We start from the raw sequence: 20,064 nt of genomic DNA, 5'->3' as shown, positions 1-20,064 counted from the left end.
AAATAGCAAATAACAAAGTTGCCTTAGGCATCATGACTTTTGACTTGAGTCTCTTTTCTTGTCAGCCAGAGGCTTTTACAACTGATAGGTAGAAGAAATTCAAAAGAGGTAAGACATAGTCCTAGATCAGGCACTTGTGATTTCCCTTGGACAGCCTGAAGAAAATTAAAAAAGTAAACTACCAAAATATTTTAGTTTAGAAGGCTGTACTGCTACACAGAAAACTTTGTGATAAAGCTAACTGTTCCATGATGAAGGTTCAACAGTATACACTGAAAGTAGAAATTTCTAGCTTTTTCAAGTTGCAAAAATCTAGCTGCAGTGAGTAACTTGCCAGGTTAAAGACATGCAATCACCTTTCAACAAATACAACAGCCCTAAACAAAAGGTCTCTCTGCCTACCTGCTTCATTTATCCAGCCTCTGAGATGACACAATTTGCTCAAGTGGCTCACGAGGAACAATCTAATCGATTTATTAGAGAGAAGCCATATACACTGAATCTGGTATGAACTACATCACACTTCTGCCCTTCCTCCAGAAGGTGCTGATGGCAGGATTTAGACACACTATCATTATACCATGTATAAAACAATTAATATACCAAATTCAAAATGAAATGCAAGCTTCTTTATTAGCTTTTTATTAAGAATGCAATTCAATACTGTTAGGAGGACCTGGATGAACAGTAAATTAGCTGCATTTTCCAAGCCCTCGAAGTAGGATATATGTGATATTTCTGCTGGCTCCTTGCACTGAGGTAGACCAACCCCAGTAATGAATTGAACTTTCAGAGACAAGATTGTGAATACCTGACATCTACAGAAAATGTCCTAAGTGGTTTTATTTTTGACCAATTTCCCATGGATTTTCTCTCCAGGAGGGGCAGAATAAATCAGTTCCTGCAGAAATATGGGTATCTCTCATTTCAAACATTAATCGACTGAAAAAGATAAAAATTAAACTAAGCATATTTATTATGCTTTAAAATATATTGTGACCCAACTTCTTCTTAACAGCTGGGAAGGAAATAGCATCAGAAAGCTTAGGTGGCATTTAATGGAAAAAAAAGCAAACAATGGAACTGTCAAAATTTTACAAGAAAGCCTTTTTCTCCAGGGATTCCCACCTGTGTTATGCAGACCCAAGAGGTTCAGATGAACTGCAGATAAACATCAGCCTTTTGTGTACTTTTCTGAACCCAAACAGTGGATCTTTTGTTTTACCTTGACATTATTCTTCACCTTTGCCCCTGAAAAACTATAGTAAGTCTCAAAAATTGCATTCAAAAGCAATTAACTCCATCATGTGTAGTGAAGGTCAAGTATTACACTCTTCTTATTTGTACCATTACATAAGTGTCTGCTTTGTTAATTCAATAAATTTTATGAACATATGCTTTGCCTCTATATCAACACTTTCAATTATTAAGGGATTTGTTTACTATTACAGGAATCTTTGTTTCATCTTACAAAACTGCGTTACCTGGAATACTGAGATGGGCTTTCAATGAAACTAAGACACAGTCTTCTGGGTATACTCATAAAAATGGGATTCAAGTCTTTGGAAAATTCATTCATTATCTTCATGTTTTTAAGTCCACTCCTGATCCTTGGAGTTTCAAAGAAAGCTAGTAGATGCCAAGACCAGAACAAGCAGAAAGGTATGATTCCTCACAATACGTGTATGTGAAACTTAAATCCTGAAAATTCTTGTCACAAAATATCGCAGATGTTAAAAGTTTACAGGGGAAACCAGGCAAGCTTGTTGAGGACAAACCAGTTAGGATTACTAAACACACAGAAACCATGTCAGGAAGTCTCTGATCTGCAAATGGCTGAAAGCTTACAGGAAGGTTAGAGGCTTATGCATGCCCTTTTTTTATACATTTCCCAAAGCACCTTGCTTTTGGCGCTGTCGGAGTCAGGACTGGTCTGACCCAGCACAGCTTTTATTCTGTTCTTGTATCCTTATCTTGTTTTAACACAGCTTTTAGTGCTTTTTATCTTTGAGAAACTAACTTGAAAAATAACAATAATTGCTTCCAGTGAGTTCAGATTCTGGATCTTTTATGAGATCATTCACTTTTGAAAGGTAATAATACTATAGACACATTGCAATTACTTCATATAATATTATCAAAGTTGACAACAAGGTTTCAGTAACAGCCTGATCCAAAACCCACTGAGGTCACTGGAAAGACTCCCATTCATTTCAACAGGCTTGGAATCAGACCTTAGGATTCTTTGAATGGGAGTATAATAAAACAGGAAAAAAAAGGAGCTGGAAAGGAAAATTCTTCTCATGTTTTTCTCCTTGGCAGTTTACTTTTCTTTGCATTGTCATTTCTCTTTTGCTTGCCATCAACACAAAAACAACACAGTCTGGAGGAAACACCCATATTGTTGACAAATGAGGTTTTTAGCAATGCCTTTGAACTGGAAAAATATCATATTGAAAATATATTTTCAATGTAGAATAAGCCATCCATTCTGAGGAAAACTCAGGAAGAACTCTTTTTCCAGAGGAGGAGGACAGTGCAAGAGTCTGTTTCCACCCAAAGCAGACCAATACTATAACCACGCATCACTATTCATCACTTGATTATTAGTGGGTTGGATAATGCTGGGACTAATCAACTAGTTTTCGTTCTGCAGACCATTTATCTGGAACTGTTTATCTTGTTTTTGGATTTGTGGAGGGTTTAGATAAAATAACTACTCGATCAAATAACTTTTGGTTTTAGTCTTGCAACCCATAACTGAGCTTACCAGGTTGTGCATCCCTAACAACCATTTTACCTTTCCCAGTCAGTATCTATTCAGTCCACTTGAGGGCAGAGCCATATGTCTTTGCAAGAGGTACAACTTTGTAGAGTTGGCATGCTGTGGAGGCAGACATCATTCTTAGCAGGGCCACCATGCTTTTGCACCTAAGAGCTGTCTCAAAGCAGCTATTCAGCAGTAATGTTGCAAGAAAAGACTAACAAGGGAAGCTAGTTGCATGGATACAGATGCCATATTCTTCTCCAGAGCACAGATTATGGCTTTCCCAAATATAGCTGAAGTCCTGTGATGCTCTCCACAGTAAGACTATCCATCGTGAATTCTGAAGATGAGCCTAAACCAACTTATCTCTGGAAGCCAGTGGGTTTTTTCCACATATTAAATCAAAGCAAGAATTTTTGATAAAAAATGATAATGAATGATAAAAAACGTGGCAGATTTTGACTTGAACTCCCCTCCCCACCCCCAGTCATCTGGGGCTGTATTTGCAGGCTGTCTCTCCAGGACGTGGCTTGTACAGCAAGTTGCTGTGTAACCTCAGGCCTACAGGTAGATCATTCATGTTGCTTCTGTTGTCCAGTGTTCTAGTGTAGGCTTTGCATATGAGTTGCCCAGGACTGAATCAATCATAGACACAACCCCATGGCTCTTCCTCGGTACTTTAGACTCTTTTCAACACTTGAACATTTCGAACACTTGTTTAAATCCACAGACCCACCTAAGATCCTCCCAATAGTTGCTATGACCCTTTTGACCCAACATTTGGTGAGACTAAACTTCCTGAACATCTTCAGCTTCCCAAACTTCTCAGAACATTATTTCACAATTAGCTGCTTTGCAGCCAACACTTCTAATTATTCCTCACCTCTGAAACAAGAAGCTGTTTCACAAAAAGTGCCTTTAATACTAGTCTTCTTGAGCACAAATTACAGTTCTAATTTGGTAATGTTACATTTGAAGTAAAATAATACATTCTTGGAGGTAAGCAAAGTTTTTCCATAAATTTAGCTTGCAGATTGTGGAATGAATTCCCAAGCATAAATATTTATAGATGTATTCAAGCTGACGGATTATTTTCCTGTGGTCCAAAACCAGCTCAGCTACAGGGAAAAAGGATTGTACTACTAAGCCTTCTGCAGCAATCAGATGTTAAAAATGTGTTTTGAGATGTGCTCCTCATTCTGATAGTATAAGCCATTTTAACCACTGATAATACGGCATTTTTTAAAGGCTCTGAAATAACTTTGGCAACCCCAGTTACACTTATGCCCATGAGTGCTCAAAGTCACTTATGGGACTTCAGTTCCTAAGTCACTTTTGAGCTTGTAGGTTCAGAGAATGAGACAGGGCCTCTGGAAAGTTGAAGTCAACCTCTTGCAATAAAAAATAAACACTTCTTTCAGTCCTTCCCATACAAGCACTCAGGTTTCTGATCTCCATGATTCCCACCACAAGGTTTTCCCAGAATCTCACCACTGTGCATGGCCAGGGACTTCCCTCCTGGCCATACATTTTCAGCTTAAATGTATTTATGGCCAGTTCACAAAGATTTGTTCTTCTGCTTGCACTGACCTTTCCCTTATGTATTCCTTTTGCCTCACAGGTAATTACTCCCCTTGCAGAATTAACAGACAACCCTTTCCAGCCCTTTGTTTTGCTAGGTTAAAAAGACCAAACTTCTGTTTCCCACTAATAGAATAGGTTCTCCTTTTCCCTAGTGATCCTAGTATTTCTTCCCTATTTTTGTTGCAGTTAGTCTTTCCTAAAGACGTGGAATCAAATTTTTGCACAATATGCCACATAAGGCATTACCTGAGTCGTGTGCAAAGACATGTATACTTCCCTGTGTGTCTTGAAAATCTCTCTCCTGATCCTAGGATCAGACTAATTTTTTCATGGATATATCACAGCATTTTCTTACATTTAGTTGACATTTTCTTACAATTAATTAGCAGACCAGGCCTTTCTTTTTCTCAGACATTCCAGACTGTTCACCACTATTAGCATGTAGGAGATTTTTTTTATTAGTTTCCCCATGCCTGATCTTGCATTTTTTATGATTGAATTTCATAACACTTCTATCACTCTAGCTTTCAAGGCTATCCCAGTTCTTCCTGAATGGTACCCTTGATCTTCCTTTGAGCTTTCCAAAACTGAAATCCGTAGGTTGTTCAGAAAGGAAGAAATCTTTTTAAGTGGAACCAACATTTATTCTAACCCCAGCACAAAAGATTTAGAAAGAATATTTTTGTGGAAAAGTTTCCAGCAATATGTTTCCAACTCATCGTGCACTGATACACATTTTTAACATTTTTTCTTAATTTCCATTTACTCCACTACCACCTGAATGCGAGGTATTTATCTTTCCACAGTTGTTCCAGGGCTTATTAACAGAATTATATATTAATACATAATTGGCTGGATTATAAATCCATATTACTGCAGCCATGGGTATTTTCACAAAGTTATGAAGCTAATAATTTTTCATAAAATGCAGTCACTATACCTGGGAGGAAAAGGCCTGGCTTTCCCAAGGAATGGTCCAATCTGAAAAGCAAACAGAGAATTACCAGCAGTGCAATTATCAAGCAACTTAAACTCTGTTGCTAGGAAAACCATAGCAGCATAATTTACGTGAGAATTTACAGTAGGTTTAAACCTAAAACAAAGCAAGTAAAAACATGAGACTAGCATGATTTTCTGCATGTACAGTCAGCAGTTTAGTTCTTTAGAGTTTTTTCCAAAATCAAACCATATTATTATTGTTATTTTCATGAGTACTAATATTTGATTTCTTAGACTTTCATGTTGTAACTAAAACATAGTTCTCCTGTGTCATATGTAATCTAGTAACAAAGACTATACAAACAGAATGGCTTCTTAATAACATTTGCAACTATTCCTTGAATCTCATGCAGGCAGATTTAATATCTATATATGTTGACACAGTAGATTCCATTCAATAGAAGTTTTTTTTTTTTTTCTTTTCATTTAAGGGCCAGAGGAGTTCAGTCTGGTGTCCCAGTCCACAGTGTTAATTTATAAAGAGAAAAGCACTTTGTGCTGAAACAGAAGAGAATAGTTTTGTGGCAAAATATTTCAGCTGCCTTCCCCAAACTTGGAGAAAGCATGTGCATGGAGAAATGTGGGAAGGGAAAAGTTCCAGATAGAGAGGGGAGCACAAGCGAACCAGATCGCTGTCAATTGTGGAGAACCACAGAGAGGGGACAGAAAGGTAAATCATTATTTGAAAAGTTTTCCTTTTCTAAGAAGAGGGCAGAAAAGCTCACTTCATACTATAAACTTCACAGCATGCACCTTAATTTCTTTTAATTTCACTTGGAGGAGGAGGAGGAGAGGAGGATAAAGGATAATTGTAAACTTGGTCATAAAAAGGGTTAAAAATGACTCCAAGTTAAATCCTGTAGATATTGTACTCCCTGTTGTGCTTGCAATTTTGGACAATTACTGTTCATTAAGTACACATCTCTCCTAAAGCCAGCTGGCACCAGAGAAATCAAATATTTCATGAGGTAGACAGGGCCTACCTTCTTTGAAGTTCTTTTATCCGAACCATCATATTGAGGTGTCCTTGTGAGTACTGTTCAATCACATCACGGACGTCATATGGTTTCCGAGCTTGCTGTGAAAGGAGTCATACATGAAATTGAAAGGTAAGTATAGTTTAAACTTGATTTTTATTTCAGACTGGACTTCATTCTATTTTTTATCTTCCAGAGGTTATTTGCTTGCCATTTTGCACTGGTTGTTGCAATGAATAAAAATATGTAGGCATTGTAGGAGTGCATATTTATTGTGGAGATGGAGCCAAATGATTCCCATTACTGTCAGTTAGAGTCATGTCTTCATGTTACTTCATACTGAGCAAAATATTAGACCTTCACAGAGTATTTAAAAAACACAAAACCAAGATATATAATTTATCTAAGACTATCATGTGCAATATCTCTTGGCTCATTCCAAAACCATACGTTAATCATGTCAGAGGACTGAACCACAGAGATAGGCCCAATTCATAACACTTGGACCCAGAATCAAATGCCTCTAGAGACTAAAGATGTCTGGTGACAGAAATATTATTGCTTAAGTAACTGGGAGGACAGATGCTTTGCATAAGCCTGCTGAGTGCTGCATGTAGATTTTGTTTGAGCTTCTTTGTCTTTAATGATACCTACGAGGTCAGGAAAAAAGGTGCAATTCAAATAAATAAAAAAGGACAGATAAAAAATGCAAGAGCGCTAAAAACCTGCCATCTGCCCAGCTTTATTCCCATTCTAATGAGAAACAACATGCTTCTGCCAAGCTCTGGTTTCTTGCTATAACTGCTAAGGCAGAATTTTGAAACAAGTCTAGAGAATATGCATAAAGTGATGTGATTATAAAAAGCGCAGCATGGTAAAATACTATCAAGTAAAATTAATGTGTGTGTGTGTCAGAATAAACGCAAATGATGTCCTTTCGAAAATACCAGCATTTTCAGAGCCATACTAACCCCTATGGGAAATGTGGGGCAAGATGTCTCCTTTTTGGCTCTGACTCAAGAAAAGAAGAAAAAAAAGAAAGGTAAACTGCAAATCTAGTAATTGGAAATTACTGAAAACAGCTCATTAGTCATCTTGTTGTCTGTTTCCACTCTGTCACAGCTTCAGCCAGAGCCATTAGCATGCACCACTGCACACATGCATTGAACACCTACAGTATGTGCTGGAGTCATGCTTGGAAGGCAGCCACAGGATCCTAGAAATTTCAAATGAAAGCATGGAACTGGAATGGAAACAAATCCTCTAAAATGAATGAAGAAGCAAAAGCTCTTCGTGATAAAATGCTTTCCTTGCTCTCAGCCGTCAGCACTTACCTGCATTATTACTTTCAGAAGAGTTCATGGCTTTGGTAGTGTGCGTGTACGTTTGTGTGCATTTGTGAGAAGAGAGACTTTGCAGGGGAGGGAGGTTTCAGCTTTCAGTTTATCGCCTTTTTTTTTTTTTTGCCTTCCCTAGCTTCACATTTTGCAGACGCTGACACATCACTATTTCTGGCCAGAAAAGCAGCCTATTGTCTTCACCCAGAGAAACAGTGCCAGTATCACTCTTTAGATTGACTAGCGGGGGTGCTTTGAGAGCATTTTGGCTAAATCCTCTGTCCTTTCCTTTGGACACTCTCTATTTAAACACGATGCATGGCGCAGAGCCTAGATGTGCTGGGGATTTTCCCCCACCTCCTTTCCCCATGGGCTACTATGTGCATAATTAATTCTACTCATTCCCAATGAAATTTCTTTTCTCCCTCAAAAGAAGTCCTCTATCTGTTATCCCTTTCACCAAATCATCAGCTCTGAATCCTATAGTTGCAAAGTACTATACACCGCAGTCTGCCTGAGTCCTCTCTAAAGCATAGTAAAACCATCCTTCCAACTTTCACCATTTTTCACTCCTCTTTTCCCATAAAGCTTTAGATCTATGCATCTTATGTCCTGCCAAACTTTGGCACAATCTCTTGTCATGTTTTTATTAGGAAATGCTAGTATAATACAACTTAAGGTGGGAGGTAATGGGCTTCCAGGGAGGTTTGGTAAATGCAGAACTTGAAGAACTTCTTTAACTTTCATTCTGTCCATTCTGTCCATAATCCCAAATCCTGGCCATTTGGGCTCAGCATTCTACATCCAGTGTGCTCAGAGCTCCTAACAGAAAACTAAAATTATGTTACCTGGCTTTGAACTTCCAAAATCTAATTAACATGGGGAGTCCCATAAGCTATATTTCACAGCCCCAAGAAAGAAAAAAACGGAAGATAATTCCATCTTCTTCTTCCCTATCACTAACACCAACTCACAGAATCCTCTCCATAGACTGATCAAGTTCAGTTTTTAAGGTTTGGCATGACTGCTATTGGCTGACAGCTCCAGAACATTAGGTCTCTGGTGGTTTGAAATATCCTAATTTTTATCCTAACTCACTTATATACTGATTTTATTTTCCAGGAATGGTGTCTTTAATTTTCTTTCTTTTTTCTTTTTTTTTTTTTTTTTTTTTAATTTCCCATAGTGTTTATCTCTCTGGTGTATTTACAATATAATCCTGCTCTCCTGTTCTTTGCTGAGTTAAACAAACTGACTTCTCCTAGTCTTCTTTCATAAGGTAAGGTCATCTGAAGATACATTTCTGCATGAGCTTGGGAAATGTATGTACTATTCTGTCTGCCCTAATTCAGAGTCTTCTGAGCGCTGTGAGCTTATCTCAGACTTCTATCCCTTACAATTAAGTGTTCAGCTCTAATCAAACTTGCTTGAAATTTAGGTTCTTGCTTTATCTTTTTAAAACCTCTTCAAAAGGATTAGGAAAGTTGATTAACTTGCAGTGGACTGTCTTGGACAAAAAAGCATGAACCTTCAGATGGAAATAACAGGGGCTTTGAAAATCAGGCCAGAAGTTAATTATTCATTTCCATGGCATCACCAGCACATGGGTGATGAGAATGATGATACCAGAATCACATTACAAACAAGTTTTATCATAATGGGCCTTAGTAAACAGGCAAAATAAGACAGTTTTTCCAATGCAGCACGCTTAGTTTGAGCACTTTGTAACCTGATTGAGAAATTTAACTTAAGACTTCATAAAGACAGCAAATTTCCAGAGGGCAGATGCTCCACAATTTTATAAAATGCAGCCTTTCTATGTTGTCCCATTCTGGGAAACAAATTTGGAAATGTGGGCCACAAATGTGAAAGCAACTTTACACAGCATAGTACTCATAAGTAAGGTCTATTGATCTATCAGCTATGCATAGCACGCAATTAGTTGAACATTCTCTAACCAGTTGTTAGATGATCAGTATAGACAGTGACAATATTTTAGCAGACACTCCAACAGTCTTTTCTTCACTTCTTCTAGTAGATGGGTAAGTAGTTTATATATTGGTCAGTATAGTAAAACAAACAAACAAACAGAACCCCAAAAAAACAAATGCAGTAAAAAAGAGAACTGAAAAATAAATATGACTCCACAAATTCAGAAGGTTTTCGTATCGTACTACACCCATGGACAGTTGACAGTTTTGCCCATGCTATGAAAAAATCCACATAGGGCAAGTATAAGGCCGACAGCCAAACAGTACCTTTGACTTATTACAACTGCATGCACAAAGACAAGTTCACTCTCAGAGCACTTTCAATGTCATATATTTAAGCTTACAAATTGTACTTATGGTTAATGGTGCTGCTTACCTGAAATTTTCTTCTGGCTACAAAATACTGCATTCTCCTGATGACTTTTACAGCTGTTCGATGTGCTTCAGTTAATCTGCCAAGAAAGACAAACACAGTTGTACACCAGTGGGGGAAAAAAAAAGTAGGAAAAAAGTCTTAATGGAAGATGTTGACTCTAAGCCCCAAAATCTACAAACATGTTTTATGTCTACAATGCAAAATTGTAGCATAAGACACTGTGTGTGCACGTGTATTTTGTTCTGTTGCTTTACCCTCTTGTATATTGTGGTTCTAAGTATAAAAAACTGGTAAGTGAGACAATGAAAGCAGGTATACAAAGATAATACATGTGGAGGGGATTAGACAGGATTACTGTCAATACATACAACTGGCATCAGTTTGAAGAATGTGAAATGTTTTTAGAACCATGACTGCATTCCTTATTTTGCATTTATTGAGTGTTTGCCCATGAGCTCTATTGCACAGAAATTAAGTCCTTTAAAAAGTATTTTGAATTCTCTAAGAAGGAAAGAAAAATTGAAGTATCACATCTAAAAAAAAAAAAATTAACACACACCCTCTCGGCACACGTGTGTGTGTGCATGTGGCTGTCTGTATTGGTATTCAAACATAGAACTGGACGTATTATAACTTAGCAATATCACTTCACCCAGAGGATACTATATTTGCAGAACATTAATTGTGCCACTTGGCTGGCAATTAATTACCGCACCCTCTTATTTATGGTGAATTTTGGAGGGGTAGAGAGGAAGCAGGAATATGGTAATTACAAGAACAAGTAATTTATTTAAGGACTGACTCCTTCCCCATGGACTTCTTCATTCATTCAAAATGAGTGAACTAAAGAAAACAAAATTTTCCTTCCAAGGAAGCCGCATTGTTAGGAAATCTATGTTCTACACAGACATCATCTTTGACATGTGATGATAACCCTAGGAAAGCTTGCCAGCAAGTTTCTCAAGTCTCCTGAAAACACAATCTGCCGCCTCTTCCCAGTGTATCTGACTGGGGAAAAGGAAGTATTGGGTAGGCCACCTACTTGGATGCCACAGTTTAGAGATAAAGTCTTTAAAAAGTAGGAAGATTACAGTGTATTATTTTGAAGTGAAGTAAATAAAAGCTAAACAAACAAGGTTTGTATTTAAGAACTAGCATCTTTTTTCATTTTTATAATTTCTCCTTGACAAAATTAGTGCTTCTGATTGGGTGAGATACTACAGCTATAGGAACAGGGTTTTAAAAATAAGCTTCCAGTAGCTTTTTCTTGCTCTTTCTATTTCAAGTCCCAGTTTAATATTAAATACATGCACAAATATGTGTGAAACTCAGGTGTCTATACTACATATATCCTCACACTTCATATATCTATATATATTCATGCACGTATCCATATATATACACTCACACATGCAAACACACTGAAGACAATGCAGGGTGAGCACAATTCAAGAACAGTCATTGTTGTATACCCTCAACAGCATTGCTAAGTATGAATCTTTGCATTTGTGTAAGCCCATCAAAGGGATTTCAGAAGTGTCACTGAGGGACTACCAGTAGTTTAGCCTACAGGACCTTTATTATGGTGAAAGAAAAGCTCTCAGCTTGACACTCAGGGCCCCAGCAGAGGTCCTGTGACTGGTGACTAGAATGGAGACAACATTCTGCTTGTAAATGGCACATACTTGATAGAGAAATCTTTGTCTGTAGAAAGTACAAGTAATATATATATATATATTTATAACCAGAAAAGAATCACAATTTAAGGTTTAGGGTTTAGCCTACCTCTTTTGTGTACCAGTTAAGATAAATGCTTGAAATTATCCCCTAGCTCTAAATGATGTGAGACTTCATATATGTACTTAAGAGGGGTTTTTTTAGGGTAATCCATATGAGATGGTTCATGCATTGTTTAAACAGCCTCAAATAGATAAGCTTAAAGAAGTCAGAGATGGAAACAAACCAAGGCAGTAATTTCCCCCTAATTCCCCTCCTTCAGCAGAAATCTGAAGCGATGAACTTTTTCCAAAGTGTTATCAAGTTTAAGTGTCCAAAACCATGAGGCTGACTCTTGGAACCTGATGCACAGTTGAACAGGCCTCATTTTTAGAGAGAAAAGTTATTTATTTGTGAAATATAGCAAGGAAAATCACCCGACTATAATTCAAAAGCACTTGATATTGGCCTGTTCCAACTGGCAAAATTCTCACCAATCTCATTGGGAGGAAATTTTGAAAAAGGACTAAGTTACTGTTCAGATTTGATGGTCACTAGTAGTAAACTGAGGGACAGAAATACATGAAATCTGGCTTTAATGGAAAAAAGACAGCGTGAAAAGGTGCAAACCCATCGACTGAGATATGCGGATGTGTTATCTTAATTGCCTCAATAAATCCATAAGGAGCATAGCAGCTCTAGATGACAGAGAGCAGCTTTAGATGAGTTAAACTCCCTGCTCTGTATAGTAAGCAGAGCTCTCTTCCTGATGGGGGGTTGTGGCAGTGTGGCTGACTGTGATCCTAAACATTTTTTGAGATTTTAGCTGATTTTCATAGTTCCCTAGCACTGATGTCCAGAATAGATAATTACAGCTATTACTGGTCAGGTTACATTTATCCCTGTATTTAGCCCAATACATTTATCCTGTTAAGCCTTATATTTTAGCCCAAAACCTTGGATTAGGCAAAACCTTTTCAGCCTTGACAGTGTCTGTTACATGCCAGAAACATACAACAGGAGAGAACAAAAGGCCAGAGGTGCTTTAGGTCATGCCTTAGTAATGCTCAATAGAAACATGACACTGCTTGCAGCAAACCTCCTAGATATTTTGAGATATGCAACTCAAGAAGCAACAACCCAGGGGGTCGTAGTGGACACTGTACTTGCACACTCTTTCCACATGGCATTTTCTACTGACAGAAGACAGAAACGGACAGATCTTCACAGGTATTATGGTGCCTAACTCCCGTGGAGGTGAAGATTTAACTACTTTCGTAGCTCCAGCTCCCAAATGAAGTCAGTAGGACCTGAGCACTTGCTCTAAGTAGGAATATGGGTTGGTGGGTGACCATACCTCCACCCCTATGAAAGCAGCCAAGCTGTCCTGCCTCTGTGCAGCAGAGGGCAGTGGCACACACACACAAGGAGATACTGTCCAGTACATTAAAAAATTATTTAAATTGTTTAAAAGCTTTACCCATAAAACCAAGCATAAATGCTAGACCTCGTAAGGATGGGGTCCATGCTGAGGTGGGGTGTTACTATTGGGTAGGTTGTTTTTTGTGTATGTGTTGCTCAAAAGAATATGATTAGAGTTTTATTGACAAACAGCAGCATACTTTCCCATCTTGTATCCTAAACAACAGGTAAGAAGGTTTTGTTAAAACCGTCCCCCAAAAGACTGTAAAGGAGAACAAAATGACATTTGAACAGAAGCGATCAGGGTTTTGGAAAGTTATGAGCACATAAAAAAATTACTAATGGAAGCTTGTAACGTCTGTAACTATAATGGATACCATGAAATGTCTACTGAAATAACATATGCTTGGTTCCATAAATGACACTGACATCATCTATAACCATGTCTTCACGTAGGACCCAAGCCTTGGGCCCATTTGCAAAACAGCATGTGTTCCTTACCTCTGTGTTAACTGATTGCTCAGCAGGATGCTCAATTTTAAAAGCAGTCAAACCTATCCTTAATTACAATGAGTCTTTCCTAGTTTGGCTTATGGACTCCTGGGCTGTTGGATCACTGCGGTAGGGCAGGGAAAAAGAGGAGCGGGTGGAGGGCCTGGAACATATATGTTAACAAGCAGTCCCCACCCTGATCCAATGTTGAGTAACTCTCCGGCAACTATTCTAGAGGGTGAGGGGGAAAGGGGCCCCTCTTTGCTGGCTGACTCGACCTTCCCCTCTGCAGGTTTTGAGTATGCCTATGTGGCTGCAGACCTGGTGGGACGGCTGTGTGCCAAGGAGGCACTGCAGCCCCAGGTTTGGACCTCTGCTTGTGGCTCAGACAGCTCTGTGAAAAGACACTACTTTTAGCTTAAAACACTTGGATGCGTTTAAGACTTTTTTTGTTTTTAACTGCAGAAAGGTGGTAGCCTAAGCCAAAGAAGCCAAACATTTTCAGTTGAAAATAATTGAACTAGAGGAGGAAAGAGAGATGATCAAATCCAAAGCAACTCTGGAAACTAAAAAACCTACAGGGGTTTTTTTCCTTTTATTTTTATATACCACTTTGTTTGTCAAAAGCTTGTGTTGGCCAGTTCAGACCTACTCTTTTTCTTTTTCTTTTGTATGGAGTCTGATAACACTCATCTGAATGTGCTTTGGAACAGCCAGGGAATATTTTAAGTGAAAAACAGATATGGAAATGGATCCTAAACCGAGGCAAAGTTACAACTATTCCAGGCCATGCTGAGGCACAGTTCAAGTCTCCAAACAAGCCTGTTATCAGTGTGATGCACCTTTCAGTCCAGAAGCCTTTTAATCATTAGAGTTCACTTCAGTGTGGAGACAAGGGGAAGGACTTCATTCAGGCTGTGCTGCAGGATGGCTGCAGATAGTGGAATGTGCATTCCAGGCTGGTTTTCCTGCCGTTTATTCAGGTGTCGTGAATTAGAAGAGTTATTCAGTGTAACGCAACTACTTTGATCATGAACTGTGGAAAATAAAGGCCACTTCAGCAAGGTCAATTATAGCTCTCTGTCCCAATTCGCAAAACTAGTTTGAAGATACAGGCTTACAGTACTTGGATTACTGCTGAGCTTCATTCATTTGTTACGTTTTGATTGCTTAGCAGGAAAACACATATAAAGTCACATTAACTCTATTTTAATACCGATCATTGGATAATGTTGTAACTCCTGCCCAGAGTAACATACAGCATGATCTGTTCTGGAGTTGTTCACTTGACATTAGTTTCTAAGCCAGCACAAACAGTGACTAGGTCAGTGATGGCAACTGAAATGTAAAGAAGTTATTTGAGAAGCTCAGCCCTCCATCTCCCTTTTTGTTTTCCCATCACATTTAATTAAGAGTATTCACTTTCCGGCTGTTTCTGGGAAAGAACTTTGATTCTCAGTAATAACTTTAATTTTTCTCATGTACAATTATCTCAAATGGGCTAATATTTTATTAGGTAAAATATAAAGCAAGCCTAATTTGCACTGAAAGCATTACCAGAATCAATACAAAACATGAAATGTTGGCATCACAGGGTACTTTTTGTCTCCAGATGCATGTAGCACAGGTCACTCACTTTCAGAGGCAAGATTTTTCATTAAACTGCAGATTCCCACTGTTACTGAAGGGCAATATTTAGCAGAGATGAATATCACCTATATTCATATGTAGCTAAACTGTGTAATTATCCTGTCATATGGATAGCATGCACCCATAAGTTGTTGAGGGAGAAGAAGGGTGGGAAAACATAAATCACAAAGGATGTAAAATTAGAGAGTTTGTTACAGACAGGTGCAGCAGTTAGTGCATATGCAGTCATACGCACTATGTGGACCTTCTATTGATGGAGACAAGTGGTGGAGAGAGATGGTTCTCATCACAAGAACCATAAAGAAAAGAAGCTTATATAATATGTTTTAAATACTGAGGGAAGTTACAATGTCCAAATGGAAAAAAAAATCTTCCTACCAATAAATGAAAATAAAATTAGTATTGCCTTCAGCTAAGCAAAGCCAGACAAAATGCCTTGAGCCTTTTAAACTACTTGAGTTAAGAGAAGGTTGCAGCTTGAATCTGACATGCAAACACCTGGAAATGTCAAGTGATGATTCTGATTCCAGAGCTTACCCCAAGCCAGGAGCAGCAGAGAAGTACAACATAAATGTAACAGAAGAGGTTTCCAGTCTTGTAACATTTCATCAAAGCCTTGTGAAGAACAGATACTTCTGGAGAATTTCCACCACTTACATGATGGAAATTTTTTAAGATGCCATTTGCACTGAAACCTGAGAGAACATTTCAGAAAATGTTGGCACAACTTTATTTTTCCCTTTATTCCTAATCACAATCCCACCTTAAACCTACCTCATCTCTATTCTAACCATATCCTTATCTGAACCTTTTCTTTTCAAGCCCATGTTTGGCTCAAAACTATAAATAAATTAGGATTGGCTTCTCTCAAAACAGAGCAGCCTGGAGGCCTATTTGGCTTCACCAAGCTCTGCTGACTGCCTCAATTTATGAAAGAATGCTGCAGATTCTGCAAATCCCTCCTCAGCAGGTACAGTCCCAGGCAAAGTAGGAAAGAGTACAGAAGTGGCATCTGGTTACTTTGCTGAAGATTTTGTGGCATTTGCTATCTCCATCCATCCATCACCATATACACTGCTGCCTCTCTAAATTCATTCCAGAATGCAATTGCCTCTGGTTCTACTTGCCTCTCTAACCTGGCCTTCCCTGAAGTGAATGAGAAAGAAAGCAGATTTCCTACAGCAGTGCTCCTAGGGATTGGGGCAGGGAAGACAGATAGCGCAGGGCCCGAAGAACAGCTCTGAGAAGAAACTGTTAGAAGAGGAAGAACTAGGACATCATTTATAGGGAGCAACTGGCAAGACAATATATTGGCAGAGGAAAGACCACTGGGAGAAGAAGCAGTGCAGGGTGTTTTCTTGATGTTGTCCATGGACAGAATAAAAAAAGTAGAAAGCTCCTGAAAATAATCAGAGGTACATGTAACCTGCTCACTGAATGTGATTTAATGAGGAAGAAAACCCCTTGAACTTTGAGTTCTTTTTCTCAACCCTAGACAGTTGGAGTTTTCCGTTACAAGTTTGTTCTGTAATATTACAAAGTGGGTTTATTGAGAAAGTGGGAGAAAAGCTCTGTGTTAGTCCCTTGCTAATTAAAATGCATAATTAAAATGAGTAATTAAGCTTACTACAGAATGCTCTTGTGTCTGGGAGCCCAACTGCCCTTGAACAACAATTCATCTGCTGAACTGTCTCTGAGAACTAAAGTAACCATTGGATATTTTGGTTACATCTTTCCTCTATGTTTTGTTGGCAGCAAAATAAAAGTGCCTGGTCTCTTTTCTGCCATTTTATTTCTTCCATTCTTCCTGCAGTGTCAGAACAAACATGATGATGTCATAGGGATGTCTTTTCAGTGTGGGAATACAGAAAGATTTTCTTTTTTTTTTCTGAGCAAACAGCTTCTAGAAATTGCCACAATAACTTCCTGTATTAGTGCTGTACCATGACTACTTCTGGTCCCAGGATAGGTGAAATGCTCTTGTCTCCACGCCAATTCCCATTTGCTTAGAAAACAGACTCTAGCCACAACCACCTTACTGGGAGGTGGACAAACGCCGACAGACAATGACATGTTTTTACCCCACATATTACAACAGTCGCTGATCCTAGCAGATAAAGGTATTTTTTCACTTCTCTCTCTTTAAGACTTGGTCTTCATCAATTTGCCTTTTAAAAAATGCCAACAGAACTGAATGCCTAGATAGTAAAAGGCACCGCAGAGACAGCCATCACCAAGCCCAAACAACCTCCCAGCAGAGGAGATGCCTTTCTGGAATCTGAATAGCCTTCACACTGATGCAGGGGGAACTAGAATGGTACAGCCTTATTCGATGGGCTCTGGTTTGCTCACTTTAAAAAATGCCACAACCCAAATTAATGAACTTTAAGACTTCATTTTCCTCTTCACTGTATTCAGCATTTATGGGAACAACGTGGTGTTGTTAATATACACCAATGACTGAGCGCTGTATTTATGCCTCAATGATTTTCTGTCATGAGAATATAATGCCTGGCAAAGACTGATTCTCTGAAATACCAGTTTGTTTGGGGTCATTAATCTTAATTCCTATCTTGCCTGAATAGGAACTGGATAATAGTCAAGTCAGGGAATAGTTCTGAGAATTAAAACTTCAGTGGCTTTTGGGCTGCCCAAGGCTTTATATTTCTTTTAAAAAATAAGTAATTAATTGATCTGCACCAAGTACTAGGGAGAGACCCTGTGGAATTGAGCAAAATGCTCCTTGTGGTTTTAAAAAACAAAAAACGGTGGCTTTTGGCAGGATCTTTCCTTAGTAGCTCTTCTGATTTAGTAGTTACAGCAGGGGCTATGGAAACACAACTCCTGGGTTCTTGAATTGATTGCTTTAACTGCCCTCTGTCTCTCTGGGTGATCTTGTGCAAGTCCTTTGACCTGGCTATGCTCTAGTTTATATGTCTGTAAAGTAAGTGTAAAACCTAAATCGTGGAGGTGTCATGAGGCTTACTTCACTGAGGATTTTAAGGCAATTAGCAGTCCCAAATGAAGATGTATTTTATTTATAGAATGACTCAGCAGAAAAAAAGAGTAGTGACAATATATTTTTCCCTTAATGATGATAAGGAACAAGGGAGACTGATCTGCAGGCTTGGGGTAAACTGCCATGTCACTACCCCCTAAGCAGAGGCTATTTTCCAAAGCATTCTCCCTTCTCCACCTTCACAACCTCTGCTCCTCCTCTTCTGAGCACCTGAGCAATCTGTTTGGGAATTAGCTCCCTGTTCACCAGATACTCAGCAATGCAAGACATCCACAGCATCTGAAGCCAAACAGGACCATTAGGTCATGAACGTGACCTGCTCAACAGTGCAGGGGATTGCATTTCACACAGCTGCCCTTGCCCTGAGCCAAAAACCTTGTGTAGGACTAAAGTAACTTTCCAGAAAGGCATCTGGCCTTGATATAAAGACCTTTATATACTGTTAAAAAGTGCCTTATTTTTTATTTAAATTTGTCAGTATTCAGCTCCCAGTCTCCTCTCTCCAACTGGAGTAGCAGCAATTTTAGCCTTTTCCAGCCCTTTCTCCCAGGGACCTTCAGCGGTGCCAGATATACTGCCTCTGGCCTAGCAGGCAGATCAGGCTCTGGTGCAGGGAAGAGTGTACAGCTTTCTGGGGAACTGTGAGGAGAGACTGAAAGCCTAAAACATTTTGTCACTATTTTTTCTGCCTGTGGTTTAAGTCATGCTATCAGTCATTATAGAGATTCATAATGGAAATGCTTAGACTAGCAGGAATGGAGAATGAATGGGAAGGTCTGCGTGTGGAAGCGTCAGAAAGGGAAAAACAGCACAAAAAGCCCTATAAGGATGGCAGGTGCTTGTGGGACCTAGACCATTAACATCACAGCACATTTATGAGCAGCTTTTGAAGATACCCAATTCAGGAACACAAAGGAACAGCTACAGTCAGGAACTGCCTCCGTCTAGACTGAAAAAGGACTCTAGCCACTAAGAGGTGATGGTGGGAAAATACAGAACAGGGCTGGAGTCTTAAGACACCCTAGTAAGGAGACAGAGTACAGAGAATAAATCCTAATGATTGCCAGAGGTGGTAGAGCACACAGAGGTAAAAGATCCTGTTCACTGTCAGCTCCCAAAGGCAAAAAAGGTTCAGTGGCACCTGGCTGCCATCCTGATGAGATCCCAGCAGACACGATGAAGACTCAAGAGAGCCTTACTTGGCCCTCCACGCAATTGCAAGAAATCCTGAGCAGCCTACCTAGATACGTGCAGCTGGGACACAGACATGGTGGACAGACTGCTTGGGTACATACATCTTTGTATTTGTGAGTACGTGATTATGACAGTATGAATCACTGAAACTAGCCATTTTAAAATAAAATCACCTTGCCCTCCCCTGTGTTGTATCAAGTTTTTGTACACAACAACCAGTTTATACCAGCAGAAAAGATTCTCGAAAGCTAGCTCTAAAATTGACTTACTATCTGAGCACCTTCAAATTTGCCTTTCAAAGGTCTTGTCAAAAGCACATACATTCTCACAATGGCCTTGTGAACTCCCATCACCAAGTCACAGCCCACTTTTGAGCTCCAACATCAGTTTCTACAAATCCATGTGCCAAGAAAGAAGGAAGCTTTGAAAGAAGCTTTGCCATTAGAGGAACTGGCATTTCAAAATCAGACAAAAATAATAACCTTCCTTTTTTAAAAATTGTAGTGTTCATAAACTATTTTGCAGACAACAGTGATCATA

General features: G+C 39.0%; 1 protein-coding gene across 1 annotated transcript in view; it reads right to left on the bottom strand.

The window, feature by feature from the left end:
• LOC127026228 (potassium voltage-gated channel subfamily KQT member 1-like) overlaps positions 1–20,064 on the bottom strand; it is a 517,151-nt gene that overhangs the window by 212,075 nt on the left and 285,012 nt on the right. Inside the window, exons 14-16 of the mRNA XM_050911412.1 lie at positions 10,032–10,107; positions 6,334–6,428; positions 5,292–5,332 (exon numbers count right to left, since the gene is read on the bottom strand). Coding sequence (XP_050767369.1) covers positions 5,292–5,332; positions 6,334–6,428; positions 10,032–10,107 — 212 coding nt within the window. The remainder of the gene's footprint in view (positions 1–5,291; positions 5,333–6,333; positions 6,429–10,031; positions 10,108–20,064) is intronic.

This window comes from Gymnogyps californianus, chromosome 1 (assembly GCF_018139145.2).
Source record: "Gymnogyps californianus isolate 813 chromosome 1, ASM1813914v2, whole genome shotgun sequence".
NCBI classification, from domain to species: Eukaryota; Metazoa; Chordata; class Aves; order Accipitriformes; family Cathartidae; genus Gymnogyps; species Gymnogyps californianus.
Note: the sequence above shows the minus strand (reverse complement) of the source record. Positions and strands in the feature narration are given on the sequence as shown.